Source organism: Manacus candei, unplaced genomic scaffold (genome assembly GCF_025592945.1).
Source record: "Manacus candei isolate 608988 ecotype Guabito, Panama unplaced genomic scaffold, ASM2559294v1 h1tg000148l, whole genome shotgun sequence".
NCBI classification, from domain to species: Eukaryota; Metazoa; Chordata; class Aves; order Passeriformes; family Pipridae; genus Manacus; species Manacus candei.
This window is the reverse complement of record NW_026138196.1, coordinates 959,805-983,294: the sequence shown is the minus strand read 5'-3', so window position 1 is coordinate 983,294 and position 23,490 is coordinate 959,805. Positions and strand designations below refer to the sequence as shown.

At 49.2% G+C, this 23,490-nt stretch overlaps 1 protein-coding gene across 7 annotated transcripts; it reads left to right on the top strand.

Annotated features, from left to right (window-relative positions):
- The first annotated feature begins 740 nt into the window (after positions 1-740).
- Positions 741-23,490, top strand: TOP1MT (DNA topoisomerase I mitochondrial). Of its 7 annotated transcripts, none has more exons than XM_051771950.1 (21): positions 741-822; positions 1,436-1,532; positions 1,794-1,884; positions 2,020-2,108; positions 2,545-2,635; positions 4,216-4,274; positions 6,574-6,646; positions 6,784-7,631; positions 10,715-10,830; positions 12,601-12,722; positions 13,351-13,473; positions 14,217-14,404; positions 15,435-15,579; positions 16,468-16,611; positions 17,384-17,569; positions 18,679-18,747; positions 19,863-19,977; positions 20,434-20,561; positions 21,272-21,366; positions 21,859-22,008; positions 23,104-23,490. In XM_051771950.1, exons 2-21 carry the CDS (start codon positions 1,492-1,494, stop codon positions 23,204-23,206), a joined length of 2,976 nt encoding a protein of 991 aa, XP_051627910.1. In that variant the 5' UTR covers positions 741-822; positions 1,436-1,491; the 3' UTR covers positions 23,207-23,490. The 7 variants fall into 7 exon arrangements, with proteins under 7 accessions (XP_051627910.1, XP_051627908.1, XP_051627914.1 ...); XM_051771948.1 differs by having other exon boundaries at positions 2,542-2,635; XM_051771954.1 differs by lacking the exons at positions 741-822; positions 1,436-1,532; positions 1,794-1,884; ... (4 more) ...; positions 6,784-7,631; positions 10,715-10,830 and adding an exon at positions 10,840-11,352.

Sequence of the window (23,490 nt, the reverse complement as noted above, 5' to 3'; positions counted from 1 at the left end):
TCCCAAGATCCCACCTAACCCTCCCCTCTGTCAGTTTAAAGCCATTCCCTGTGTCCTGTCCCTCCATCCCTTGTCCCAAGTCCCTCTCCAGCTCTCCTGGAGCCCCTTTAGGCCCTGGAAGAGGCTCTCAGGTCTCCCTGAATCCTTCCCTTCTCCAGGCTGGACATTCCCAATTTGGGAAAAGCTTTACTGTGCAAACCCCTGTTGTCCCTGTGCCCCAACTCCTGTTGTCCCTCTGCTCCATCCCCTTCCTAGATGTTCTCCTTTGACCCGGCTGCTGATGGATGAGACCATTCCATGCTCAGCTGCAACGAGGTTCCTGATGACCCCCACGGGCAGGTGGAAGCAATGGACTCATCCCATGAATAGGGCTGGAGAGGAGCCCTGGGAAGGGCTTCAGGATGAAGGCAGCAGGAATCACTGTCCTATGGGATCTGGGCTCTGCACCCACTGTTTGGGCTCTGAGACCCCTCTAAATCCAACATGATGGATGAAAAGCAGCTGGATTTGGGAATAATTTAATTCTGTGATTGAAGAAGGGGGGATCTCCTGCAAGGTGGGTTTTCCTAAATTGTTTTTAAATCCATATATTTGGCCCCATCCTCCACCTGAGGGTGCAAAGTATTCCCCCCTCGGGGTCTCCTCACTGTTGCTTAAGGGGCTCTCCCCAAATTTGGGGCTAAAACTTCCTTTCCCAGGGTGCATTTTGGGCTGGGAACCTCCCATCAGGCTCGGGGGGGGGGGGGGGGGGCTTTAAGTAAACTTCCTGGAGGAGGGAATTTCCCTCGGGGAGGCGACTGGGTGAGGTCTCCCCTACTCTGGGTAGGTTTGGGGGAAGAACTTGGTCCCACCAGCAGCTCTGTGTGCTCCTGGTACAACAAAGTCTGGGAAAACATGGAAGTTTTCCAAGTGTTTTCTAGTCCTTGAAAAGTTCAGCTGATGTTTCACGGTGCTTTGGCTCTTTTTTTTGTTGAGAAATCCCATTTTTTTCCTCAGCTGGGGAGGTTTTCTATGGATTGGGACCTGCTGGATGTTTAATATGAGCCTTATTTCCTCCATCCTCTGGGTTTCCATGGGGAGCAGGGATTTGGGAGGGTCTGGATGTTGCAGCCACGAGGAAAGGGAGGTGAGAGCTGAGGGGTCTCTCTGCTCTGCTGAATTATTTTCCAGTGTAGTAGGAGCTGGGAATTCCTCCTGAAATTCACGTTTTAGGGGGGATTTCCCTTGTTTGTTTGTTTGTTTGTTTTTAGCAGGAATTTTATTTTTCCCACCTCCCAGAGCAGCTCAGGGGCTGAACTCAAGGATTTGCTGTTTCTTGGTCTCTTTGGGTCCTTATTAAAGCTGAGCTTGACCCTTTGGGGTTGAGCTCTTGGGGTTTACTCCAGGAGAAAATTTGGGATTCTACCAGCCCTGGGGTTTCTCCCTGTTGTTGCAGTGACATCCTTGAGGACTCTGCCTTAACATTCCCAAGAACTGCTGGATGAGGGAGCCATGGGAGTCTCAAGGGATAGTGGGATGAAAAAGAGCAGCAGGTGGGTCCCATGGGGCGTGGCAGGGGATTTTGGGGGGCTCCAGCATTACATGATCACTCTGGATTTCCTGGGAATTTCAGGCCTTAAGGGATCAAGCAGAGAAATCCCTCTAAATTTCCTTTTGGGAGCCCTTTTTTGGTGCTTCTGGATATCAGGGTTGGGCAGTGTGGGATCACACCATGGATTATTTTCCCCACTAAAGGGTTTGCTGTGGGTATTCCCTGCTTGGCTTCAGCGGGATCAGTTTTTCCTTGTCCTCAGGAAGCGAAAGAAGGAGTTGGAGAAAGGGCAGGAGGTGCCAAAGGAACTCAGGACAAAGATTGGGAAGAAGGAGCCGGAATGTTCAGTGCAGGTACCTCTTTCTCCCTGCTGGGGTGACCTTGGTGACTGTCCCAAAAGTTTTATGGATGGGGAAAAAAAAAAACAAAACAACAACCCTATGGCATGAACTTCCTTCTCCCTCACGCTGCTCCATCCTGGTGCAAAGTTCCCTGTAGGAAAAGGGGGGAAAGGGAAGAAGAAGAAGAAACCACCAGAGGTCGAGGAGAAGCCCCTGCAGGAGAACGTCATCAGCAGGTGAGTCCTTGGAACTCCCCCCAGGGAGGAGATGGGATCTCCAGGGCTCTGCTCCCTCCATCTGGGATCATCCCATGGGAATGCCACATCCAGCTCTGCTTCCCTTGTGCTGCCTGGATCATCAGAATGGGAGAAATAAGAGCATGGAGTGACAGGACAAGGGGAGATGGGCTTAAGGTGAAGGAGGGAGGGTTTAAGTTGGATTTTGGGAAGGAATTCTTCCCTGGGAGGGGGGTGGGGGGGCTGGGATGGAATTCTCAGAGAAGCTGTGGCTGCCCCATCCCTGGAAGTGTCCAAGGCCAGGTTGGAGCAACCCGGGCCAGTGGGAGGTGTCCCTGCCCATGGAATGAGATGATCTCGAAGGTCCCTTCCAACCCAAACCATTCCATGATCCTAAAAATCATGTTTTCCTTCTGTCTCCTCCGTGTCCAAGAAGCTCCCTAAAGCAGGAGGCTGCAGGAGGGAAAGGTCTTGGCTCGAGCCCGTGGAATGGGATCCAAGCTGAGGAAGGAGCTGCCCCGGGCTCGGTATGTGGTGGTCTTGGAGCTGAAGGATTTGGGAGCACTCCCGTGGTTTGTTCCCAAGGGATCTGTGATGGTGGTGTCCTACAGCCTGAGGATGTGGGAAAGCCCTTGTTTTTGGAGCATCTGGAATTAAATTAAGGAGTAAATTCCCTGTGTGGCCGTGGGGGTTGGATCAGTCACGTTTTGGTGTTTTCCTGGGAGCACCGGGACACAGGGGACTCTGTCACTTCCCAAGCATGATGCTGGGATTGGTCTCATCCTGCAGCATCTTTCCTGAGGGGTTTGGGCTTCCTGCCCCATCCCTGGAAGTGTCCAAGGCCAGGTTGGACAGAGCTTGGAGCAACCTGGGATAGTGGGAAGTGTCCCTGCCCATGGCAGGAGGTTGGATTTGGATAATCTTTAAGGTTCCTTCCAACCCAAACCATTCCATGATTTTTGGCTGATCCTGGCTAATTCCTACAACGTTTTGCTTTGCCCACATTAACAATTCCCATTTGTCCTCTTGTGGAAAACCAGCAGAGAGGCTTTTTTTCCAAAAAGGATCTAAAATGTCAGCAAACTCTTTCCTGGTGGGATAAAACTGGAACCACAGCCTGGAAAAACCCCCCCGGGGGGGCCTGTGATCCGTGTCCTGCTGTTCCTGGTGCAAACATCAGGAATCCACAGGCAGGATTTCCTTTGGAAGGTCGTGGCTACACGTTCCTGAATTTCCCGCCGTGACTCCTGCCAGCAGCTGTAGGATTGTGAATCCCAGAGCAGGAATATTCCCAGGGAACGAAAGTTTACGTTGTCCTAACCAACCTCTAATTAACTGAGGTTTTGATTCCCCCTTTAATGAGTTCACCCAGCAGCTGCTTTCAAGAAAAATCCCTCTGTGGTTTTGGTTTCCTTTGAAAGAGAAACTCGGGAAGGCGGAATTTCTAAGGAGAGCCTGGATGCTTGGAGAGGGTTGGAGGAGCTTGGGATGGGTTTCAGGGTGTCTGGTGTGGTCAGGAGCAGAAAAAAATCTGGTTTCAGCTTTGAGAACAAGTGTGCAGATATTAAAATAAGATTCCTGGTGGCCTCCAAGGGGCAGATTTTAGGGTTTGTGTCCCCTCTGAGCTCATTTTTTTCCAGGTTCTATCCCAGTTTTCCCTCTATTTTGTCCCTTTCTTGTGTTTCCCACCCTGTGGCTTTGTCCCCACCCCTTTTTCCCTCTTGCCATCTACTACAAAGGTGATTTCCCCTCCTAAGTGCCAAGCTGGCACTTGATGCATCTTTATTTTGGAACCATCCCATTCCTGTTAGTCCTGGAATTCTATCCCAGCAGTGCATCCAAGGAGCAGGTGGTTGGGGAGGGGTAGAGCTTTCGGGTTTTTACTCCATAAAATACTTTAATGGTGGTGTTGGAAGGAAGGCAGGGATTTCCTAACCCCAGAAAAACCTCAAAGCTTGGAAAATCTTGGATGGTTTTGGCTCCTGGTTTCCAGCCAAGGAGGCCAAGGAAGGGGAAAACGGTTGCAGGGTGAGGGGCTGGGTGATTTTTGGGAACGATGCTGCTCTTGGGATACCTGTTCCAGGTCACCTTTCCCAATATATTCCAGGAGGAGACCAAAGGAACCCTCCCCCAAGGGCCATCTGTGGAGCTTCAAGACTCTTCAGGGTGAGTTGAGTCACTTTTGGGATGATTTTTACCCAGAGAATTGGGAACTTTGTCCTTTTTCTTCTTTTTTTTTTTTGTGGGGTTGCACAGCCCTGGGCCACCAAAACCAGCAGTTGGTGCCTCCGCTGAGCAGCTTCACCAGGGACACCTTTCCAAAAACATCCTGAGGGGGATTTAAGGCCCAATCCTGGGATTTGAGGGTGGAGAGGGAAGGTCCTGCCCCATCCAAGCTCCCTGAGTCAGCAGGGTGGGATTGCTCAGCTGCAAACACCTCCAGGAACGGAGAGGTGGGAACAACCAGCCTCCCAAATCCTGGGAAAAGGCTGTTCCTTCCCTCTCCCTGCGCTAGATCTGGGCGGAGATAAGAAGCTGAACTCAGACTAAAGCTGGGCCTAAGCAGGTTAATCCTCTCTTGCCTCTTCAAAATGCCCACTGAGAGGCCTCTAATGAGACCTCTGGAATAAAGAGCTGATCCCAAAAGGTGGTAGGAAGGACTTTGCCTCCTGAGTCATGGATCTGTTAATGAGATTGGAAGGGCTGAGCTTGTTTTCCTGGGATATTTTTCCCTAATGAATTTAGTGGGGATGGTCTGACGTGCATTCCAGCTGGAAAAAGCATCTGGCTCCTGGTTTGGTGTTTTTTTTCCTTGGGAGCTTTGTTTCCATCCCAAAAATTCCTGTGCCCCATGTTGTCCCACATTAAGGTAATTAAGGATCAGCCTAAAGTAATTTGGAGAAAAGGGCCAAACCCTCCACTGTCTCTTGTAGATACTGTGTGGGATGTTTTGGATAAAAGCAGGAATTTGTGGCTCTTCTGTTTGGGCTCCCCTGGAATTCCAGGAGAGCCATCCCATCCCTTCTGTTGAGCCTCTTCCTTGGGAGCAGGAATGTGGTTTTCCAGCTCTTTCCTGGGTAGGATCAGGGCTGTGCTTCCAAAATGGTCCTGCTGAGGGGTGCCAGGAGCTGGGAAAGGCAGGGAATGGGGCTGATCCATGGGCTGAGCTCAGCTCCAGCCTTATCCAGCTGGGAGAGGCAGGGAATGGGGCTGATCCATGGGCTGAGCTCAGCTCCAGCCTTGTCCAGCAGGGAGAACTTTCTTGGGAAGTGACAGTGACCCCAAAGGGACAGAAACAAGTTTCCATGTGGACATGGAGGCACAGTCACCTCCAGCCTGGAATCACAGAGGTTGGAAAAGACCCCAGATTTCCATGTGGGACCAGGGGACACCATCACCTCAACCCTCATGGAATCATTAAGGTTGGAAAAGACATCCAAGATCATCAAGTCCAACCACTATCCCACATCCCCAAGTGCCACGTTTATGTTTCCTGGACACTTCCAGGAGGGATGGTGATTCCAGCACTTCCCTGGGCAGCCCATTCCACTGCTTACCCACCCTTCCAGTGAAGAATTTTCCCAATATCCATCTTAAATCCACCCTGGGGAGATGTAGGCTTGGTTTAGGCTGTGCTTGCTACTCCTTCCTTCCTATTTTGCTTGGATTTTTTTTTGGGGGGGAACAGGAGCAGCTCCAAGATGATGTTCCCAATTCCCTGCCTGGCTCAGAGAAACCTTGGGAGGAGTTATTTTATAGGGACAGGTTGTGATTTGTAATCTTTCTCAAGTCCCACAGAAATTCCAGTGATCTCTGTGCTGAGCAGGGAAACATTCCCATGTTCCCCACCCATATTGTGGATGGAAGGAATTGTGGATTTGGACACTCCTTGTCCTGCAGATTGTTGTGAAGTTCTGTCCCCCCCTGTCCCCCCCTGTCCCCCCCTGTCCCCCCCTGTCCCCCCCTGTCCCCCCCTGTCCCCCCCTGTCCCCCCCTGTCCCCCCCTGTCCCCCCCTGTCCCCCCCTGTCCCCCCCTTCCCATCCTCAGGCTGCCTTGGGATGAAGGAGCTTGTCCCCACAATCCCAGCAGTCCCATCTCCTCCTCCGCTGTATCCATGATATCCAACCTGATCCCGCCTGTCCCATGTGCTGTTGGTGCTCCCAAACCTTGTAAACTTTTCCCCTGAGGTTTCTCTGGGAATATTCCCTTGGAATGTCACCCATTTGGTCTGGAGACCTCGTGGTCCTGCTTTTTTTGAGCTTCCTCATCCCACCAAATCCGTGTGGGATAAAATGTGGATAAAATCCACTGCTTCTTTGGGATATCTCCATGTGCCACACCACCTGTGGAGCTTCCCTGGAGGAGAAACAAGGACTTGTTTGGGAGCAATTCCCTAATTTTGGATGGAAGAGGTGGAGCTGGTGCTCCCCAAGGTGGTGAGGAGTGGCTGGAATTTCGTTGTAGGTCCCAGGATAAACCCCGGGAAGCAGGACCTGCAGTGGGACAGCAGCTCTTGGAGAGCCAGAATGGAATTGGGGTAGGAAATCTGGGGGGAATGACATTCCCTGGACCTGATCCTGCATGGAATACATCCCTCAGCCACTCCTGGGCTTTGGGATAACCTCTCTCTTTTCCCAACCTCAACATTCCTTCCCTTCTGGCTGCTTCCCACAGATCCCAAAGCCAAGTGATGGTGTTGCTGGTGGGATTTCCTCCCCCTCTGGAGATCCTGGGAATTTGGAGATGGATGAAGAGAAGGAGCTGGATCCCCCTGTCCCACAAAAGGAATGGGATTCCCAAGTCCTGAAAAGCAAAAAAGGACGAGAGAAGAAACAAGAAGAAAAGAAAGAGCAGGAAAAGGGATCGAAGAGGAAAAGAGGGAGGAAGAAGGATAAATTTGGGAATGGGATGGAGGGAATTGAGGAGGAGGAGGAAAGTGATGGGGGCAGGAATTGGGAAGGGGAACAGGGAAGAGCCAAAAGAGGGAAAAGCAACGGATTTCAGGGACAGGGGGATGGGAGAGAAAACCAGGAGATGGGAAAAGTGAAGAAACACAAGAAGGGGAAAGTTGAGGGGGCGGAAAAGGTGGGAAAAAAGGGAATAAAGAAGGAAAAAGTGTTGGAAGAGGAAAAGGAGCAAGAGGTGGAAAAGATGGAGGAGGAGGAGGAAAGAGAGGAAGGAGCGGGAGGTGAAATGGAGGGAAAAGATGAGGTGGGAAAGGGAAGTGGGGATGGAAAAGGAGTAAAGGAGGAGGAAAAGTTGGGAGAGACACAGAGCACGGGGATGGAGCAGGAAAAGGAGGAGGAGGAAGGGAAGGGAGATGGGCCAGAGAAAGAGAAAAAGAAGAAAAGCAGGAAGAAAAAGCTGGAAGGGGAAGAGCAAGAGAAGGAGGAGAAGAAGAGGGAAGAGGAGGAGACTCCAGGGAAAAGCAGGAAAAGGAAATCCAAGGAAGGAGGAGGAGAAAAGAACAACAAAAAGGCGCGGAAAGAGGAGGGAAAAGAGGTGGAAAACAAGTGGAAATGGTAAATATTCCGTGTGCTTTTGGCCCCTCGGGAAGAGCCGACCCGGATGCTTTGGGGGGGCTTTGGTTTGAGTTCTTTGGGTAAAAGGGTGAAAATGGATTTTTGAGTTTTATTTTTTAGGGCAAAAGCGTGAAAATTGAATTTTTTGTTTTATTTCTTTGGGTAAAACTGAAAATTGAATTTTGAACTTTATTTCTTTGGGTAAAGGTTGAAAATTGAATTTTTAGTTTTATTTCTTTGGGATAAAACTGAAAATTCAGTTTTAGTTTTATTTCTTTGGGCAAAAGTGTGAAAATTGAATTTGAGTTTTATTTCTTGGGGTAAAACTGAAAATGGAATTTTTGGTTTTATTTCTAAGGGCTAAAAGTGTGGAAATTCAATTGTAGTTATATTTCTTTGGGTAAAAGTGTGAAAATGGAATTTTGAGTTTTATTTTTTAGGGCAAAAGTGTGAAAATTGAATTTTTGGTTTTCTTTCTTGGGCTAAAACTGAAAACTGAGTTTTTGGTTTTCTTTCTAAGGCCAAAAGTGTGAAAATTGAATTTGAGTTTTATTTCTTTGGGTAAAGGTGTGAAAATTCAATTTTAGTTTTATTTCTTAAGGTAAAACTGAAAATTGAATTTTTAGTTTTATTTCTTGGGGCAAAAGTGTGAAAATTGAATTTTGTTGCCATTTTTTACCTCTTTTGCTGGATTTTCTGAAACCCTGAACTCGTCACTCTTGGCAGGACGAAGGGGCTGAGAGAGAAAACCCAACAGTGTCTGCAAAATTGAAGCTATTTCTTTATAATTTATTATTTAAGGTATTTATTTAATAGTTGGTTTTAGTTATTTCTCCAGAAATGCCTTTTCTACTGTCCAGCCAGGGAAGGGAGATGCTTGGAGTTGGTGCAAGGAAATAATTTGCCCAAATTATATAATAAAATATAAATATAATATATATTATATATAAAAATAGAAATAAAAAATATAAAAAAATAAATATACAAATAAAAATAACTAATAAATATAAATACAAAATATAAAATAAATAATAAATATATAATAAATAAATAAAAATGAATATACAAATATAAAATAAATAATATATAATAATTAAAGATATATTATGAAGATACAAATATGAAATAACTAAACAATAAATATATACTAAATAAATAAAAATAAATATAGAGACGCATTTTAAATAAAATATATAATAAAACCATAAAAATAAATAGAAATAGAATCATATTTATATTTGTATATAATATATATGTTCTGTATAATATTTTATATTAATATTTAATACATATTTAATATGTGTATTATTTGATATAAATATAATAAATAAATAAAAATATAAAATAAATAATAAACATAAAGATAAATATTAAATAAATATTAAATAAATAATAATAAATAGATAGAAAGATACAAATATGAAACTAGAAATATATAATAAATAAAAATAAAGGTAACTATATAAAAAATAAAAACATAAATATAATTATATTTATATTTGTATACACTAGATAATGTTATTAAACATTAATGTAAACTATTTTATAAAATATTTAATATTACATTATTTGATATTTATACAATATAAGTAATATATAATACTATATAAAATAGAATATTTGTAAGTAGTATATAATTATATTTGTATACATATAATATAATGTGTTATAATTATATTATAATATTATGTATTATAAAAATATAGAAAAATATATAAACAATCTATATAAAATATAGAAAATAAAAATAAATAATAATATAGAAAACTAAAAGTAAAATATGTTAAAAATCTTCCTCCCCCCCCCGTGTTTTTCTTGGAAAATGCACTTTTTGGAATTGGATTTCTTTGCATTTGGATTTATTCCTCCATGTTTCCCATCCCAAATTCCTGTAGCTTGTTGATTTTTCCTTAATATTTTTATTTTCCCTGTGTTTTTATTTCCAAAATCCACCTTTTCCCACACTGGATTTATTCCTCTACATTTCCCAGTAAAATTCCTGCAACTCATTGTTTTTTCCTTAATATTTTTATTTTCCCTGTGTTTTTGCTTCCAAAATCCACCTTTTCCCACACTGGATTTATCCCTCCACATTTCCCATCTAAAATTCCTGTAGCTCATTGATTTTTTTTCCTTAATATCTTGTATTTTCCCTGTATTTTTGTGGTGAAAATCCACCTTTTGCCACACTGGATTTATTCCCCATTTATTTCCCATCCAAAATTCCTATAACTCATTGATTTTTCCTTAATATCCTTCTTTCCCCCCGTGTTTTTCTGACAAAATCCACCTTTTCCTACAACCCATCTGTTCCTCCACGTTTCCAGGGGAAAGGAGAAAAATCCCAAATGCTTCCGGGGCCGCCTCCTGAGCAAGAAACGGGAATTTCTCTCTCTCAGCCCGTGTTTTCCCAGCAATCCTTGGCTTTTTTTTCCCTTGGAGATGCTGGAATTAAAGGGCCAGTGCCTCATTCTGTGCTGTACCTCTTCTTTTATCCCTGACCTTTTTTTTTTCCCCTTTTCATACTTTTCTGATTTTTTTTTCAGGTTGTTCTGACACTTTTTAACTTTTATATTTGATTAATTAATTAATTAATTGATTGATTGATTTTGAATCTCCAGCCGAGACTCGGAAAACGGGACTTGAAAATCCTGTTTCTTCTGGCTGAGGGGGGAGATGTGTTCAAATCTTATTTGCATCAAAATCCAAGTTCTGAATGATCCTGAGGAACAGCTCCGGGTTTTCCAGAGGAAGCAGTGGCTGCCTCATCCCTGGAATTCTTCAGGATGGATTGGGTGGGGCTTGGAGCGACCTGGGATAGTGGAAGGTGTCTCTTCCCATGGAATGAGATGATCTTTGGGGTCCCTTCACTCTCCTGAATCCCTCCAATATCACCCCCCCCTTCCTCAAAACACCTTTCCCTGGATTCCTTTGCAGCTTCCCTCATCTCAAACAACGGGAAAACCGAGGCGGGAGCGGAGAAAACGGGATTTCACCTGGAGTTTGGGCCAACTTGGGGTCTGGAACTTCACCCCGGGGGTTTAGGATGTTCTCACCGTTCCCCCCTTTGTGTCTTCTCCCAGGTGGGAAGAGGAGAAGAAGGAAGATGGAGTCAAGTGGACGCAGTTGGAGCACAGGGGCCCCTACTTTGCCCCCCTTTACGAGCCCCTTCCCGAAGACGTTCGCTTTTATTACGCCGGTACGTCTGCCTCGGGATGGCACCTGGGGTTGTCTCTTCCCTGGAAAAACAGCTGGTGTCTTCTGCTGTATGGAATAGGAATATCCCATGGGATAAAGCCTGCAGGCATTGCTTGGAGCTGGAGGGGGAAGGAGTTCTGGGGTTATTCAGGAGTTGATCCTGGTGGTTGTTTTTTTTCCCTGAGGAACCGTTTTTTATCTCGTTAAGGTGCGTTTTGGGGTTGAGTTTTAAGGATGAGTTGAAGCTCATCCTGGCTGGAAAACCAGGATTTTCCTGTCCCATGGCCTCAGTGACTCGTCCTGTGAAATCTGGAAGGCTTTGGTTGAGGTGCTCTGAGCTCCTGCTCGTGGCTCCTGGTGTCCCCAAGGTCACCAAGGATCACTCACAGCAACTCCGGCGTCGCCAAGGGGCTGATCCAGGACAGATCCAGAGCTCTGCTGTCCTTGTTTTCCTCCCATTTCTGCTGGAATGTCTTCTCCCTGCTCTCAGCTTCATCCCTGAACTCATTTCTGGTGGATCCAGGCAAGGAGGAGCAACCTGGGGCTTGGCCAAAGGGGTGCTGGAGATGGGAGGGGACCGCATTCCCTGGGGGTCTTGGTGCTCCTCAGCTCCATCCCTGGGCCTTCCTGTGCCTTTTTTCCAGTAGGAAAAAGGCCAATTTTGGGGAATGAGGTGTCTGGAGACACCAGAGGGCACTGCTGGGACATCCATGGGGCTGTCAGAGACTTTTTGGATCTCTCAGGAGGATCCCTGGCAGGGTTTGAACCTTCTCTGTGACCTCTGAAGTTGTTGGAGATCCACCTGTGTGCCGTGTGGATCGGGGCCGGTGGCTTTGGCCTGGAATCTTTGATCTTGGCTCGTTTCCTTAAAAGTTATCACCATTCCTGGATGGAAAAGTGTTTGTGGACAGACAACAACCCCAAGTAGGAGGAGATCACGGAAGGGACCACGTGGTGCCTGTGGGTTGTCATGGGGCTGCTCTGAGGCTGTGACTCCCCATGACCTGCAGTCCAGGAACCCCAAACCCCGGTGGTCCAGGTGGGATTGGACCATCCCCTGGATCTCTGCAGGTTCCTTTTCCTCCAGCTTGCCTCGGAAGGCTGTTTCCAAGGAATTCTTAGGATGAGCCAAGATGTTCTTCCTTGGTTTCAGTGTGTTTCTCTGGGCGAAGAGCTCAGGAGAGGGTGGTGGCTTTGGCACCTCCAGGGACTGATCCCAGGCCCGGAGAAGCCCCTGGAACCGATCCCAGACCCGGAGAACCCCCAAGAGAACTGATCCCAGATTCTGCCCAGAGAAGCTGTGCCTGTCCCATCCCTGGAAGTGTCCAAGGCCCGGTTGGACAGGACTTGGAGCAACCTGGACTAGTGGAAGGTGTCCCTGCCCATGGCAGGGGTTTTGGAACTGAAAATCCCTTGCAACCCAAACTATTCCATGATTCTTGGATCCATTGGACAACCAGGAGAGGCTCTTGCCTCTTATGTCTTTTACAAACTTCAACTTGGAGCATCCCGTGGTTGTTCTATCTGTGTGGATGAGGTGAAACCTCTCCAAGGAGGATCCTGCCTCCTGGAATTGGTGGCATTCAGGAACATCCCACTGTGCCAAGAGCTGTGGATGTTGATCCTGGAGCAGGAGGCGCTGAGCTCCTGCCAGTGACTCTCCTCCCCCTTTGTCCCTGTTTTGGTGGAGTGTGGAATGTGAGGAGTCTCCAAAGGACTCTGGGATTGGGCTGTTCCCTTAACTGATGCTGAAGGTCCTCTCTTTTCCCAGGAAAACCCCTGAAGCTGAGCTTGGCCACGGAGGAAATCGCCACATTTTATGCCAAAATGCTCGACCACGAATACACGACCAAGGAGATCTTCCAGAACAACTTCTTCCACGACTGGAGGAAGGTACATCCCTGGGAAGGCTTCCTTGATATCCATCATCAGTCCATGGTGTGGGATGGGAGGGAATGAGAGCCTTTTATGGCTTATTTATAACTATGAAATCCTGAATTCTGATTTGTTTCCTTGGTTTGGAGGGAATTTGGGCTGGGATTTGCTGCCTGCAGCATCTTTGAGGGCTTCACTTGTGCTCCCCCCGAGTTTTGGTGATGGGAGGAGGTGCTGGATCTTTCAAACAGCTTCCCAAATGTTTGGGGGCTTGAAGGAACAACCTCATGATCCTAAATAAAACCAAAAGCCCTGCTAGGGTGCATTTACACCCCCCCCCCAAATACCTTTTGTGCACCTTCTGCAGTCCCTGAAGTTCCTGCAGTGGTTTTTTGGGGATTTTTTTTCCATGTCAGAGGTTGTTCCACCCCAGCTTTGGCTGCATTTTGTTTCTCTGGGTGTTGGTTGAATCTAAAGGTCATCCAGACCTCCCTCTGTGGAAGCTGGATGTGGCTGTGCCTCCTGATTTTTTTCCAAAGAGCTGGAATATGGGTCTCTGTTCCCTTTTCTGGGAAGGAGAGGCACAAACTGTGTGAGGTTAGTTTGGTCTCCCAGCTTTATCCAGCCCATCCCACCTTTTCCCCAGGAGATGACCTCAGAGGAGCAGGAGATAATCCAGGAGCTGGCCAAGTGTGACTTCAGTGAGATCCACAAGTACTTTGTGGACAAAAGTGAGGCACGGAAAGCGCTCCCCAAGGAGGAGAAGCAGGTCAGGACTCATCCCTGTGACATCTGGGACTGGATAACGGTGTTTTGGGGTCCAGCTTTGGGTTGTTTGGGCTCCTGCTTGTCATTTTTTCCTGCTGGAAGGCCCTGGGACCTCTTTGGAGCAGCTCTGTCTCCATGACCATCATCCTCCTCTTCGTGAATTTTATCAGCAGGTCCTGCCCTTTCCATGGTTTTCCAACCTGCCAACCATCCTTGGAGCGTGGTTTTGGGTCCTGCTCTATCCAGAGGATGGTGGACCTTGCTGAGGGACTGGTGGCCCTCGGGGTTGTTCCATCAGCATCACTGGGAAGGTTTGCAGAGTGGATGGAGATGAACCACCTTTTGGGAATGGAGTTGCCTCCTTCTCCCACCCTCTGAGCTCTGCCTTCCCAGCCTTCCTTTTCTCCAGGGAAAGGGGGGTGGTGTTGGGTAAACACGAGCCATGGGGGTTAAAACTCATCCTGTGGGATGAGAGTAGGTTTAGATTAGATGTTGGGAAGAAATTCCTTACTGGGAGGGTGGTGGGACACTGGCACAAGTTGCCCAGAGAAGCTGTGGCTGCCCCATCCCTGGAAGTCTCCAAGGCCAGGTTGGATGGGGCTTGGAGCAACCTGGGCTAGTGGAAGGTGTCCTTGCCCAGGGCAGGGAGGTGGAATAAGACTGAGATAAATTTGGAGGTCCCTTCCAACTCCAACCATTCCATGATTTTTTATTTTTTTTTTGGTGTCCTGGTGCTTCTTTCAGAAGCTGAAGGAGGAGGCAGACAAGATCCAGGAGGAATATGGCTACTGCATCCTGGATGGGCACCGCGAGAAGATCGGCAATTTCAAAACGGAGCCACCGGGGCTGTTCCGTGGCCGTGGCGACCACCCCAAAATGGGGATGCTGAAGAAGAGGATCATGCCAGAAGATGTGGTCATCAACTGCAGCAGGTGAGTTGCCATGAGCTCCTGGAGCCGGTTTTGGGACCGGGAGGAGCAGGATCCTGGGATTTCACCATCTCCTGCAATCCCTGCTTTCCATGCCCTGAGGACTTGCTGGAGCTCTTTGGTCACCTCCAGAATTCCTCTGTGGATCTCCAGTGGCCAGGAAGCTGCTCAAGCAGCTCCATCTCCCACTGGTTCATCCAAAATCAACCATAAACAACCCGTGGTTCTCTTGCTGCCTCTTGGAAGAAGGGACAACTCTGTGCTCCTCTTAATTTCCGTCCCTCCTAATTTTTTGGACCCCTCACGCTGCCTGGAAGCACCAGGATCGTCCTTGGAGGAGGGAGGAAGGCAGTGACTGGGTTAAGAGTCTTCTCTAAGTGCTAAATTAGATGAGTTGGGTTGGTCTTAAACCACCCATTTGAAGACTTTGATTCAAAACATTCCCCTCCAGAAAGTTCTCCTTTGTCTTCAGCATCCAAATGATAAAAGACCTGATGGTGGGAAGGGTCTGGAGCACCAGGAGTGGCTGAGGGAGCTTGGGGGGGGCTCAGCTTGGAGAAAAGGAGGCTCAGGATGGACCTTATTTCTCTCTACAGCTCCCTGAAAGAAAGGGGTGGACAGGTGGGGGTTGGTCTCTTCTCCCAGATGAGACCATTTCCTCTTGTCCTATCACTTAAGTTGTCCCAGGAGAGAGGTTTAGGTTGGATGTGAGGGAAAACCTCTTCCCAGAAAGGATTGTCAGGCACTAGAAAAGGCTGCTCAGGGTGGTGGTGGAGTCCCCAGCCCTGAAGGGATTTGAAAGATGTGTAGATGTGGCACTTGGGGACACGGTTTATTGGTGGACCTGGAAGTGCTGGTTTAATGGTTGAACTTCCTGATCTTGAAGGACTTTTCCAACCTTAACAATTCCATGCTGTGGAGCAGTTTTGGGTGGACTCTGTGGTGATGTGGTGACCGTCCTTGGCTCGCTGAAATTGAGCTGAAGCCCCATCTCCTTCACGGTCTCAGGGCTTTAATCCCGTTCTTCCCACAGGGATTCCAAGATTCCCGAGCCCCCAGAAGGTCACAAGTGGAAGGAGGTTCGCTTTGACAACACGGTGACCTGGTTGGCCTCGTGGACAGAGAACATCCAGAACACCCTGAAGTACATCATGCTGAACCCCAGCTCCAAGCTGAAGGTTGGAATGGTGGTGGAAAGATCAGGGAAAGCAGAGATGTGGCACAGCACCAAAAATCCGGGTTTTTTTTCCACCTTTCCCGAAAGAAAAACCAGAGTGAACTAAAGGAATCTGTGTGTCGTTGGGTGGTGAGAGGAGAAGGACAGGTGGTTGTTAAGCATTAATCCTATTCCAGGGAAGGATTGCTGCTGGCAAAGCCAACATTCCAATATTGCCTGTGCCACATTCCTCATGTGTGTCCAGGGAAGGCTGTTGGAAGCCTGGCATGAGCTAGGAGGGTCCACAGAGACCAGAGTCCATGGGGTGGAGTTCACTCATGGGGAAAAGTGGGATCATGGTCTATAGTGCCATGGGAAGAAAGCAAAGGAGATTTAAGGCTTTTTCCAGTGTTCCAAGTAAATGAGGGCACTGAATCCCAGCTGGGCAAAGCCCAGGGAGTGTTGTGTCCCTTCCTGGTGGTGTCCAGGCAGTGGTGGCCGTGGCCACGCAGTGTTTGACCACTTTGGCTCCTTGCTGGGCACTCCTGGTGGAGAACACCTCGACTTGGCCACGATCCCAAATCCAGCTCAGCCAGCAGAGGGCACAGAAACCTTGGATGAGCTGCTTCTGCTCCAGTTCTTCCACTTTGTGGATTTTTCCTTGAGAAAACAACGAGCTCTGAGCAGAATTTAGAAGCTGGAAGTGTTTCCAAAACAGGGTTAGACTGGAAGGGGTGGAATAAAGGTGGGGCACAGTGAAAAATGTCTTGACCTCCCTTTATTTCCTAAGGAAACAGCAGGATTGGAGCAGGATTTAGATGCTGGAGGTGTTCCCAGAGCAGGGTTAGACTGGAAGGGGTTGAATAAAGGTGGGACATGGATTGAAGAATGTGTTGGCCTCCCTTTCCAGGGGGAGAAGGACTGGCAGAAGTATGAGGTTGCTCGGCGCTTGAAGGACGTCGTCCATGAAATCCGGGCTCGGTACCGAGCGGATTGGAAATCCAAGGAGATGAAGAACAGGCAAAGAGCAGTGGCCCTCTACTTCATTGATAAGGTACCCACAGCCTCACCCCAGTCCCCGGGTCCCCCATCCATGTGGAAGTTGGGAATTGCCTGATCCACCCCGCCCTGGAGTTGTTTTTTTGGTGATTCCAAGTACTCTATGTGAGGAATCTTGGCAGCGATTATGGGATCGTGGAATGGTTTGGGTTGGAAGGGACCTTTGAGATCATCCAGTTCCAACCTCTTGTCACGGGCAGGGACACCTTCCACTGGACCAGGTTGCTCCAGTGCCCGTCCAGCCTGGATGGGGTGTGACCATGGATGGTGATTCCCACTATTCCCTGAGGGTGCAGTTGTGAGCAGAGCAGGAGCTGTGCTGTCCTTCCTGGGCTTCACCTGCACTTGTGTCTCCGTCTGGTGGCAAAATCCCCACTGGGAAGATGAAGAACCTTTGTCTGGAGGGGAGATATTTTAGGGTTTCTCCTGCTGGAGGCAGCTGCTGTTTGATTTCCACCAGGGTTCCAGTGAGACACCACCCTGAGAGAGCTGTCCATGAGGCTCTGGAACAGGGAAGTGTTCAAGACCAGGTTGGATGAGGCTTTAACCCAATCTGGTCTTGAACACTTCCAGGGATGAGGAACCCACAGTAGTGGAAGGTGTCCCTGCCCACGGCAGAGGGTTGCAACGAGATGATTTTTGAAGTCCCTTCCAACCCAAACCATTCCATGATTCTCTTCCCCTGTGTGTTCACATCCACTTTAATAACCTTGGAAAGGGGGAATCGAGGTGGGATGGGGGTGGGTGACTCCCTGTCTCCCTTCTAGCTGGCCCTGAGAGCCGGGAACGAGAAGGAGGAAGGGGAGACGGCGGACACGGTCGGCTGCTGCTCCCTGCGCGTGGAACACATCCGGCTGCACCCCCGGCTGGACGGGCAGGAGCACGTGGTGGAGTTGGACTTCCTTGGGAAGGATTCCATCCGCTACTACAACAAGGTGGCCGTGGAGAAACAGGTGAGCGGGGGCAGTGCCAGGTCTCCGGGTCCATCGGTCCCAAAATCTGCATCCGAAACCTGTCGTGGAGACACCTCTTGTGCCTTAAAACCACCTCCCTGTCCTAGAGAACGGGGAGAAACTTCAGAGGAGGGGGGGCTTTCCAAGTTGTTCTGCCCCAGGGACCATGAAGGTCCTGAGATCTTTGGAGGGAGAAGTTCCCACCTCTGTTGAGGGAGAAAAGGTCCTTGAATCTTTTGAGGGGGGAGAGGAAAGGTCCCGAAGTCTTTTGAGGGAGGGAGAAGAAGCTCCCACCTCTTTTGAGGGGAAGAGGAGAATTGCCACCTCTTTTGAGAGGGGGAGAGGAGAATTGCCACCTCTTTTGAGGGGGGGAGAGGAGAATTGCCACCTCTTTTGGGGGGGGAGAGGAGAATTGCCACCTCTTTGGAAGGGGGGGAGAGGAGAATTCCCCCCTCTTTGGAGGGGGGGGAGAGGAGAATTCCCCCCTCTTTGGAGGGGGGGGAGAGGAGAATTCCCCCCTCTTTGGAGGGGGGGGAGAGGAGAATTCCCCCCTCTTTGGAGGGGGGGGAGAGGAGAATTCCCCCCTCTTTGGAGGGGGGGGAGAGGAGAATTCCCCCCTCTTTGGAGGGGGGGGAGAGGAGAATTCCCCCCTCTTTGGAGGGGGGGGAGAGGAGAATTCCCCCCTCTTTGGAGGGGGGGGAGAGGTCCCAAGCTCTTTCTGGAGCATCCTCAGTTGGCTGCCTGGCACCAGAACTTGAAATGTCTTCATTTAGATTTAATTATATAAATATAAATTTATATTTAATGTGTATTTATATATTTATGTGTAAGTATTTATATATTTAAAAGTATGAAAATGCTTTACCTGTGGAATGGATGATTTTAATGGCGTTTTGGGGGGAAAACTGGAGTGTCAGAGGTGGGAAAGGTTTGGGGGCACAGCACCAGTGTGGCACCAGGGGCAGCCCTTGGAGTTGAGAAGGTTGGTGGTGTGGCAGGATGGGCGTGGATCTGAGTCCATCTGGATGAGGAGACAGAGATGAGGGAGGTGTCTGGAAGCAATTCCACCTTGTCCCTGACCAGGACCATCCTTTCCCCCCCCTCTTTAGGTCTTCAAGAACCTGCAGCTGTTCACAAAGAATAAGGACCCCTCTGATGACCTCTTTGACAGGCTCACCGTGAGTTGTCACCTCAGATCTTCTCAACCAGCACTGGTGGCCCAGAGGGGGGAGAAGCAAAGCTGGGACCACCCCATGCCAGCCTTTGGTGCTGCTCAGTGCCACCCCTTTCCCTGCTTTTAGTCATTCCACCCTCAGAGACACCACTATCACCGTTGGAAGGACCTGGGGGGGTTCTCTGAGATGTTTTCCATCTTCTCTGTGCTCTGGTGGCATCTCTGCTCGTGGCCCTTCTAAGGGGGTGGATTTCTGCTCCTTTGATCCTCCTCATTCATCTCCTTGGGATTTTTCTACCCTGGGCTGTGGGGTCCATAGGGAGCCCCAGGATGGGGTTGTGGGGTCCCTGTGTAGCCTCAGGGTGGGCTCTGGGGTCCCTGGGCGGCCCCAACATGTCAAACAGATCTGAGATCATATATTGGGTGATATCACAGAATCATTAAGGTTGGAAAAGCCCTCCAAGATCATCTAGTCCAAGCATTAACCACACTCAGCACTAAACGGTGTCCCCACAGACCAAGATGTGTCTTCTTGGACGTGGCTGGGCAGAAATTGTTGACTTCCAGGGAGATTCTTTGTGGATTTAGGTGGAATTTGTGCCAGTTTTGGGTAGATGGTGGCCTGACCCGACCAGTGGATCTACGAACTTCAGAATTTCATGGGTTTTAATTTGGTTTCTTAGGCAGGAGCAGGTGTGAAAAACAAGAGCTTTATTTTCCTGTCTTCTGCTTGTTCTGTTCTTTCTCTTTCATAGAATCATGGAATGGTTTGGGTTGGAAGGGACCTTAAAGATCACCCAATTCCACCTCCAGCCATGAGCAGGGACACCTTTCACTATCCCAGATTGCTCTAAGAACCATCCAAGCTGGCCTGGAACACTTCCAGGGCTGGAGCATGATACTGAATCCCAAACTAAGTTCACAGCTTAAGTTCACTAAGGGTTCACAGCTTCTCTGGGCAACCTGTGCCAGGAGCTCCCCACCTTTCCAGGGAAGAATTTCTTCCCAATATCCCATCTAAACCTACTCTTTTCAGCTTGAAGCCATTCCCCCTTGTCCTGTCACCCCAGTTCCTGCTGTGAGGTTTCCCTAGCCTTTGTCCTGTCTTCTTTCCCCCAGACAACCTTCCTGAACAAACATCTCCAGCACCTGATGGACGGTTTGACGGCCAAGGTGTTCAGGACCTACAACGCCTCCATCACCCTGCAGGAGCAGCTCAAGGCCCTCACCAACTGTGAGTTACACTCTGGTTGGGCTCTCACCAGCTGCTTCACATGGCCAGTGGGCTCAGAAATGTCCACTGGGGTCCCAGGAACTGCGTCCCCCCCCCTTGGCACCACCTTGTAGGGCGGGACGTAACTTATGGGATTGCAGCACTTCCGGGGCAGCAGGTTGGGAACCACAGTGACAAATAGTTAACTCAGGAATACTCTGACTAATTTCGAGCCAAGGTGGGACTGTTTGTCTCTCCCTTCCTTGTTTTGCTGGTTGGTTGCACGATTTTTGCCTCCTGGGACACGTGAGTGATGAGTCACAGCGGCAGATTGTGGTGCTCGGTTGTCCTTCCCCAATTCCCACACCCCTTATCACTCTCCCTGGAGAAAAGATGGGAAAGGCAAATGCCTTGCTGTTGTTCTGCCTTCCCTAAATCCCAGGAAAGAGCCTGAGTGATGCTTTCATTTATTCCCAGCTGAGGACAACGTTGCTGGGAAGCTCCTCTCCTACAACCGAGCCAACCGCGCTGTGGCCGTGCTGTGCAACCATCAGAGGTCCGTGCCCAAAACCTTTGCCAAATCCATGGAAATCCTGCAGACCAAGGTGAGAGAGAGACCAAGCTGAGAGCCCTCAGGCCTGATCTCACCCTCTGAGTTTTATTTTTGGGATGGGGGGGAGAAGGTGATGCCCAAAGATCAAGTCGATCAAGCTCATTGGGGAATGAAGTGGGAATAGTGGAGCTTAATCAGTGCAGAGCCATCAGTGCCCAGGGTGGAGAGGGATGGGATAAGATCCAGGATCAAATGCAGAGTAAAGCTCACTTGGCACAGAATTTGGGTGAGTTTTTGTGGTTTTGGTCTTTTTTCATCACTTGGTGCCTGCAAACCAAGCTCTTTGTGACACCACGGCTCTGGCACAGCTGGCTCAGGAGTAGGGAAACTGGTTTTCCTGTCCTGACTGCAGGAGGACCAGCTGGAAACTTCATGGATCTGCTCTGGAAATGCCTCAGATTACCACTTTTAATTGTCCTCACCTTTTGCTCACACTCCCCTGAGGGACTGGGTCTGTCACAAACCAGTTGGTCTCAGGCAGTGGCACAAGATGAACGGATTTAGGAGCTCCAAGTGTTTCTGGAATCTCTTGGCAAGATTCGAAGAAATGCTTGAGCCCAGCAGGTGCTGCAGGGACAGGTTTTTGGGACTGGGGTAGGGCTGGTAAGAAATTAAGGAATGGTGTGGGAAGGGGAAAAGGGAGGCAGCTGAAACCTCCAGGAAAGACAGGCGTGTGGTCTGACTTTCTTTTCATCTTCCCAGATCGATGCCAAGAAGAAACAGGTGGAGGAAGCCCAGCAAGAGCTGAAAAAAGCTGAAGATGAATTGGAAGACACAAAAGATGCCAAAGCAGAAGCGTGAGTGGCTCTTCCTTGGAATCCTGTCTTGCAGAGGGATTCTCCGCACGGAGAGCCCGTGGGTGGGGATGGTTTGGTCCAACACCCTCCTGGCAGTTCAGGAGAACAGGAATGCCCATGGTGGGGGGGTATCAGGTGCCTCTTGGCCCATGGAAGTCTGGAAGATGGTATTAGATCATGTGGATGGTTCCTTCCACTAGAGCAGGTTGCTCCAAGAACCATCCAACCCAGCCTGGAACACTTCCAGGGATGGGGCAGCCACAGCTTCTCCAGGTAACCCATCCCAAGGTTTTGAGGGTGATGGTCTCTGGATGTTGGATTTTGTGTCTGCCCATCTTTGGTGGTGGGAATGATATTATTTTATATTAAAAAAAAAGCATCTCATCAGGTCAAAGTCCTGGAGAAATAAGTCAAGATTCTTTTGATTCTTCCATTCTGGAATATTTCTAAGCTTAGGCCTTTCCTCTGTGTTTTTTCTTCCTGTGCCCTCAGGAATGTGGAGAAGAAGAAGAAGCTGCTGAAGAGGCTGGAGGAGCAGCTGGCCAGGCTGAATGTCCAGGCCACAGATAAGGAGGAGAACAAGCAGATAGCTCTGGGCACTTCCAAGCTCAATTACCTGGATCCCAGGATTAGCATTGCTTGGTAAATCTTGGATGTGCAGTCATGGAATGGTTTGAGTTGGAAGGGACCTTGAAGCTCACCCGGTTCCAACTCCCTGCCATGGGCAGGAGCACCTTCCACTGTCCCAGGTTGCTCCAAGCCCTGTCCAACCTGGCCTTGGACACTTCCAGGGATGGGGCATGACAGTGAATCCCAAATTATGGCTTCCAGTTGATACAAATAACTGGATTTAGGGCGAGAGGGGGTCACTTGGCAAGTCTTCAACAGTGAGTTATTTGCTTAAGGAACTTGGGTTGGAGATGCTGCACCTGGAGCGGGGAGGACACTGAATCACAGAATCCCAGAATCACTGAGGTTGGAAAAGACCTCCAAGATCATCAAATCCAACCTGTGATCCACCCCCTCCTTGTCCCCCAGCCCAGAGCACTGAGTGCCACGTCCAGGCCTTCCTTGGACACCTCCAGGGATGGGGACTCCAAACCTCCCTGGGCATCCCATTCCAATGCCTGACGACTCTTTCCATGAAGAAATTCCTCCTGATGTCCAAACTGACCCTCCCCTGGTGCATCTTGAGGCTGTTTCCTCTTGTCCTGTCCCTTGTTCCCTGGGAGCAGAGCCCGACCCCCCCCAGCTCCTTCCTCCTCTCAGGGAGTTGCAGAGATCCAGAAGGTCCCCCCTGAGCCTCCTTTTCTCCATACTGAACCCCCCCAGCTCCCTCAGCTGCTCCTCATTTATTCTCCAGACCTTCCCCAGCTCCATTCCCTTCCCTGGACACGCTCCAGCCCCTCAATGTCTTCCTTCTCACGAGAGGCCCAAAACCCACCCCAGGATTTGAAGTGTGGCCTCTCCAGTGCCCAGCACAGGGGGACAATCCCTGCCCTGCTCCTGCTGGTCACGTTATTTCTGATCCAAGCCAGGTGCCACTGTCCTTCTTGGCCACCTGGGCACACCTGGCTCATGTCCACCAGCATCTCCAGGTCTCTGCCCCTCCAGCCTGGAGCACTCGGGGGGGGGGGGGGGGGGGGGGGGGGGGTGGTCGTTGGGCCTGGGGAGTGTTGGAACATCTCCCTGAGGTGGGAGGTACCAAACACACCCCGTGTCTTGTGCTCCTCACAGGTGCAAGAAGTTTGGGGTGCCCATCGAGAAGATCTACAACAAGACCCAGAGGGAGAAGTTCGCCTGGGCCATCGCCATGGCCAACGAGGACTTTGAGTTCTGAGCCTGCTTCCACCTTCAATCCTTCATCTGGTGCTGCTGGAAAGCTTCTTTTATTTTTTCCCTGCTACTACAGGGGGCTGAGGGGTTGTCCAGGAGAAGAATCTGATGCCTTTTTTGTAAAGACAGAAGAAAACCTCTGGTTTCTTTTCGAGCGGGTTTTGCTGATTGTGACCCTTGCCCTGAGTGACTTTGAGGGAGCTCCTGATTCATCCTCGGAGCTGCCAAGTGCTTGGGATTTTGTTTTTCTTTTTTTCCTTTGTGAAGAAGATTAAATGAGAGCCTTAA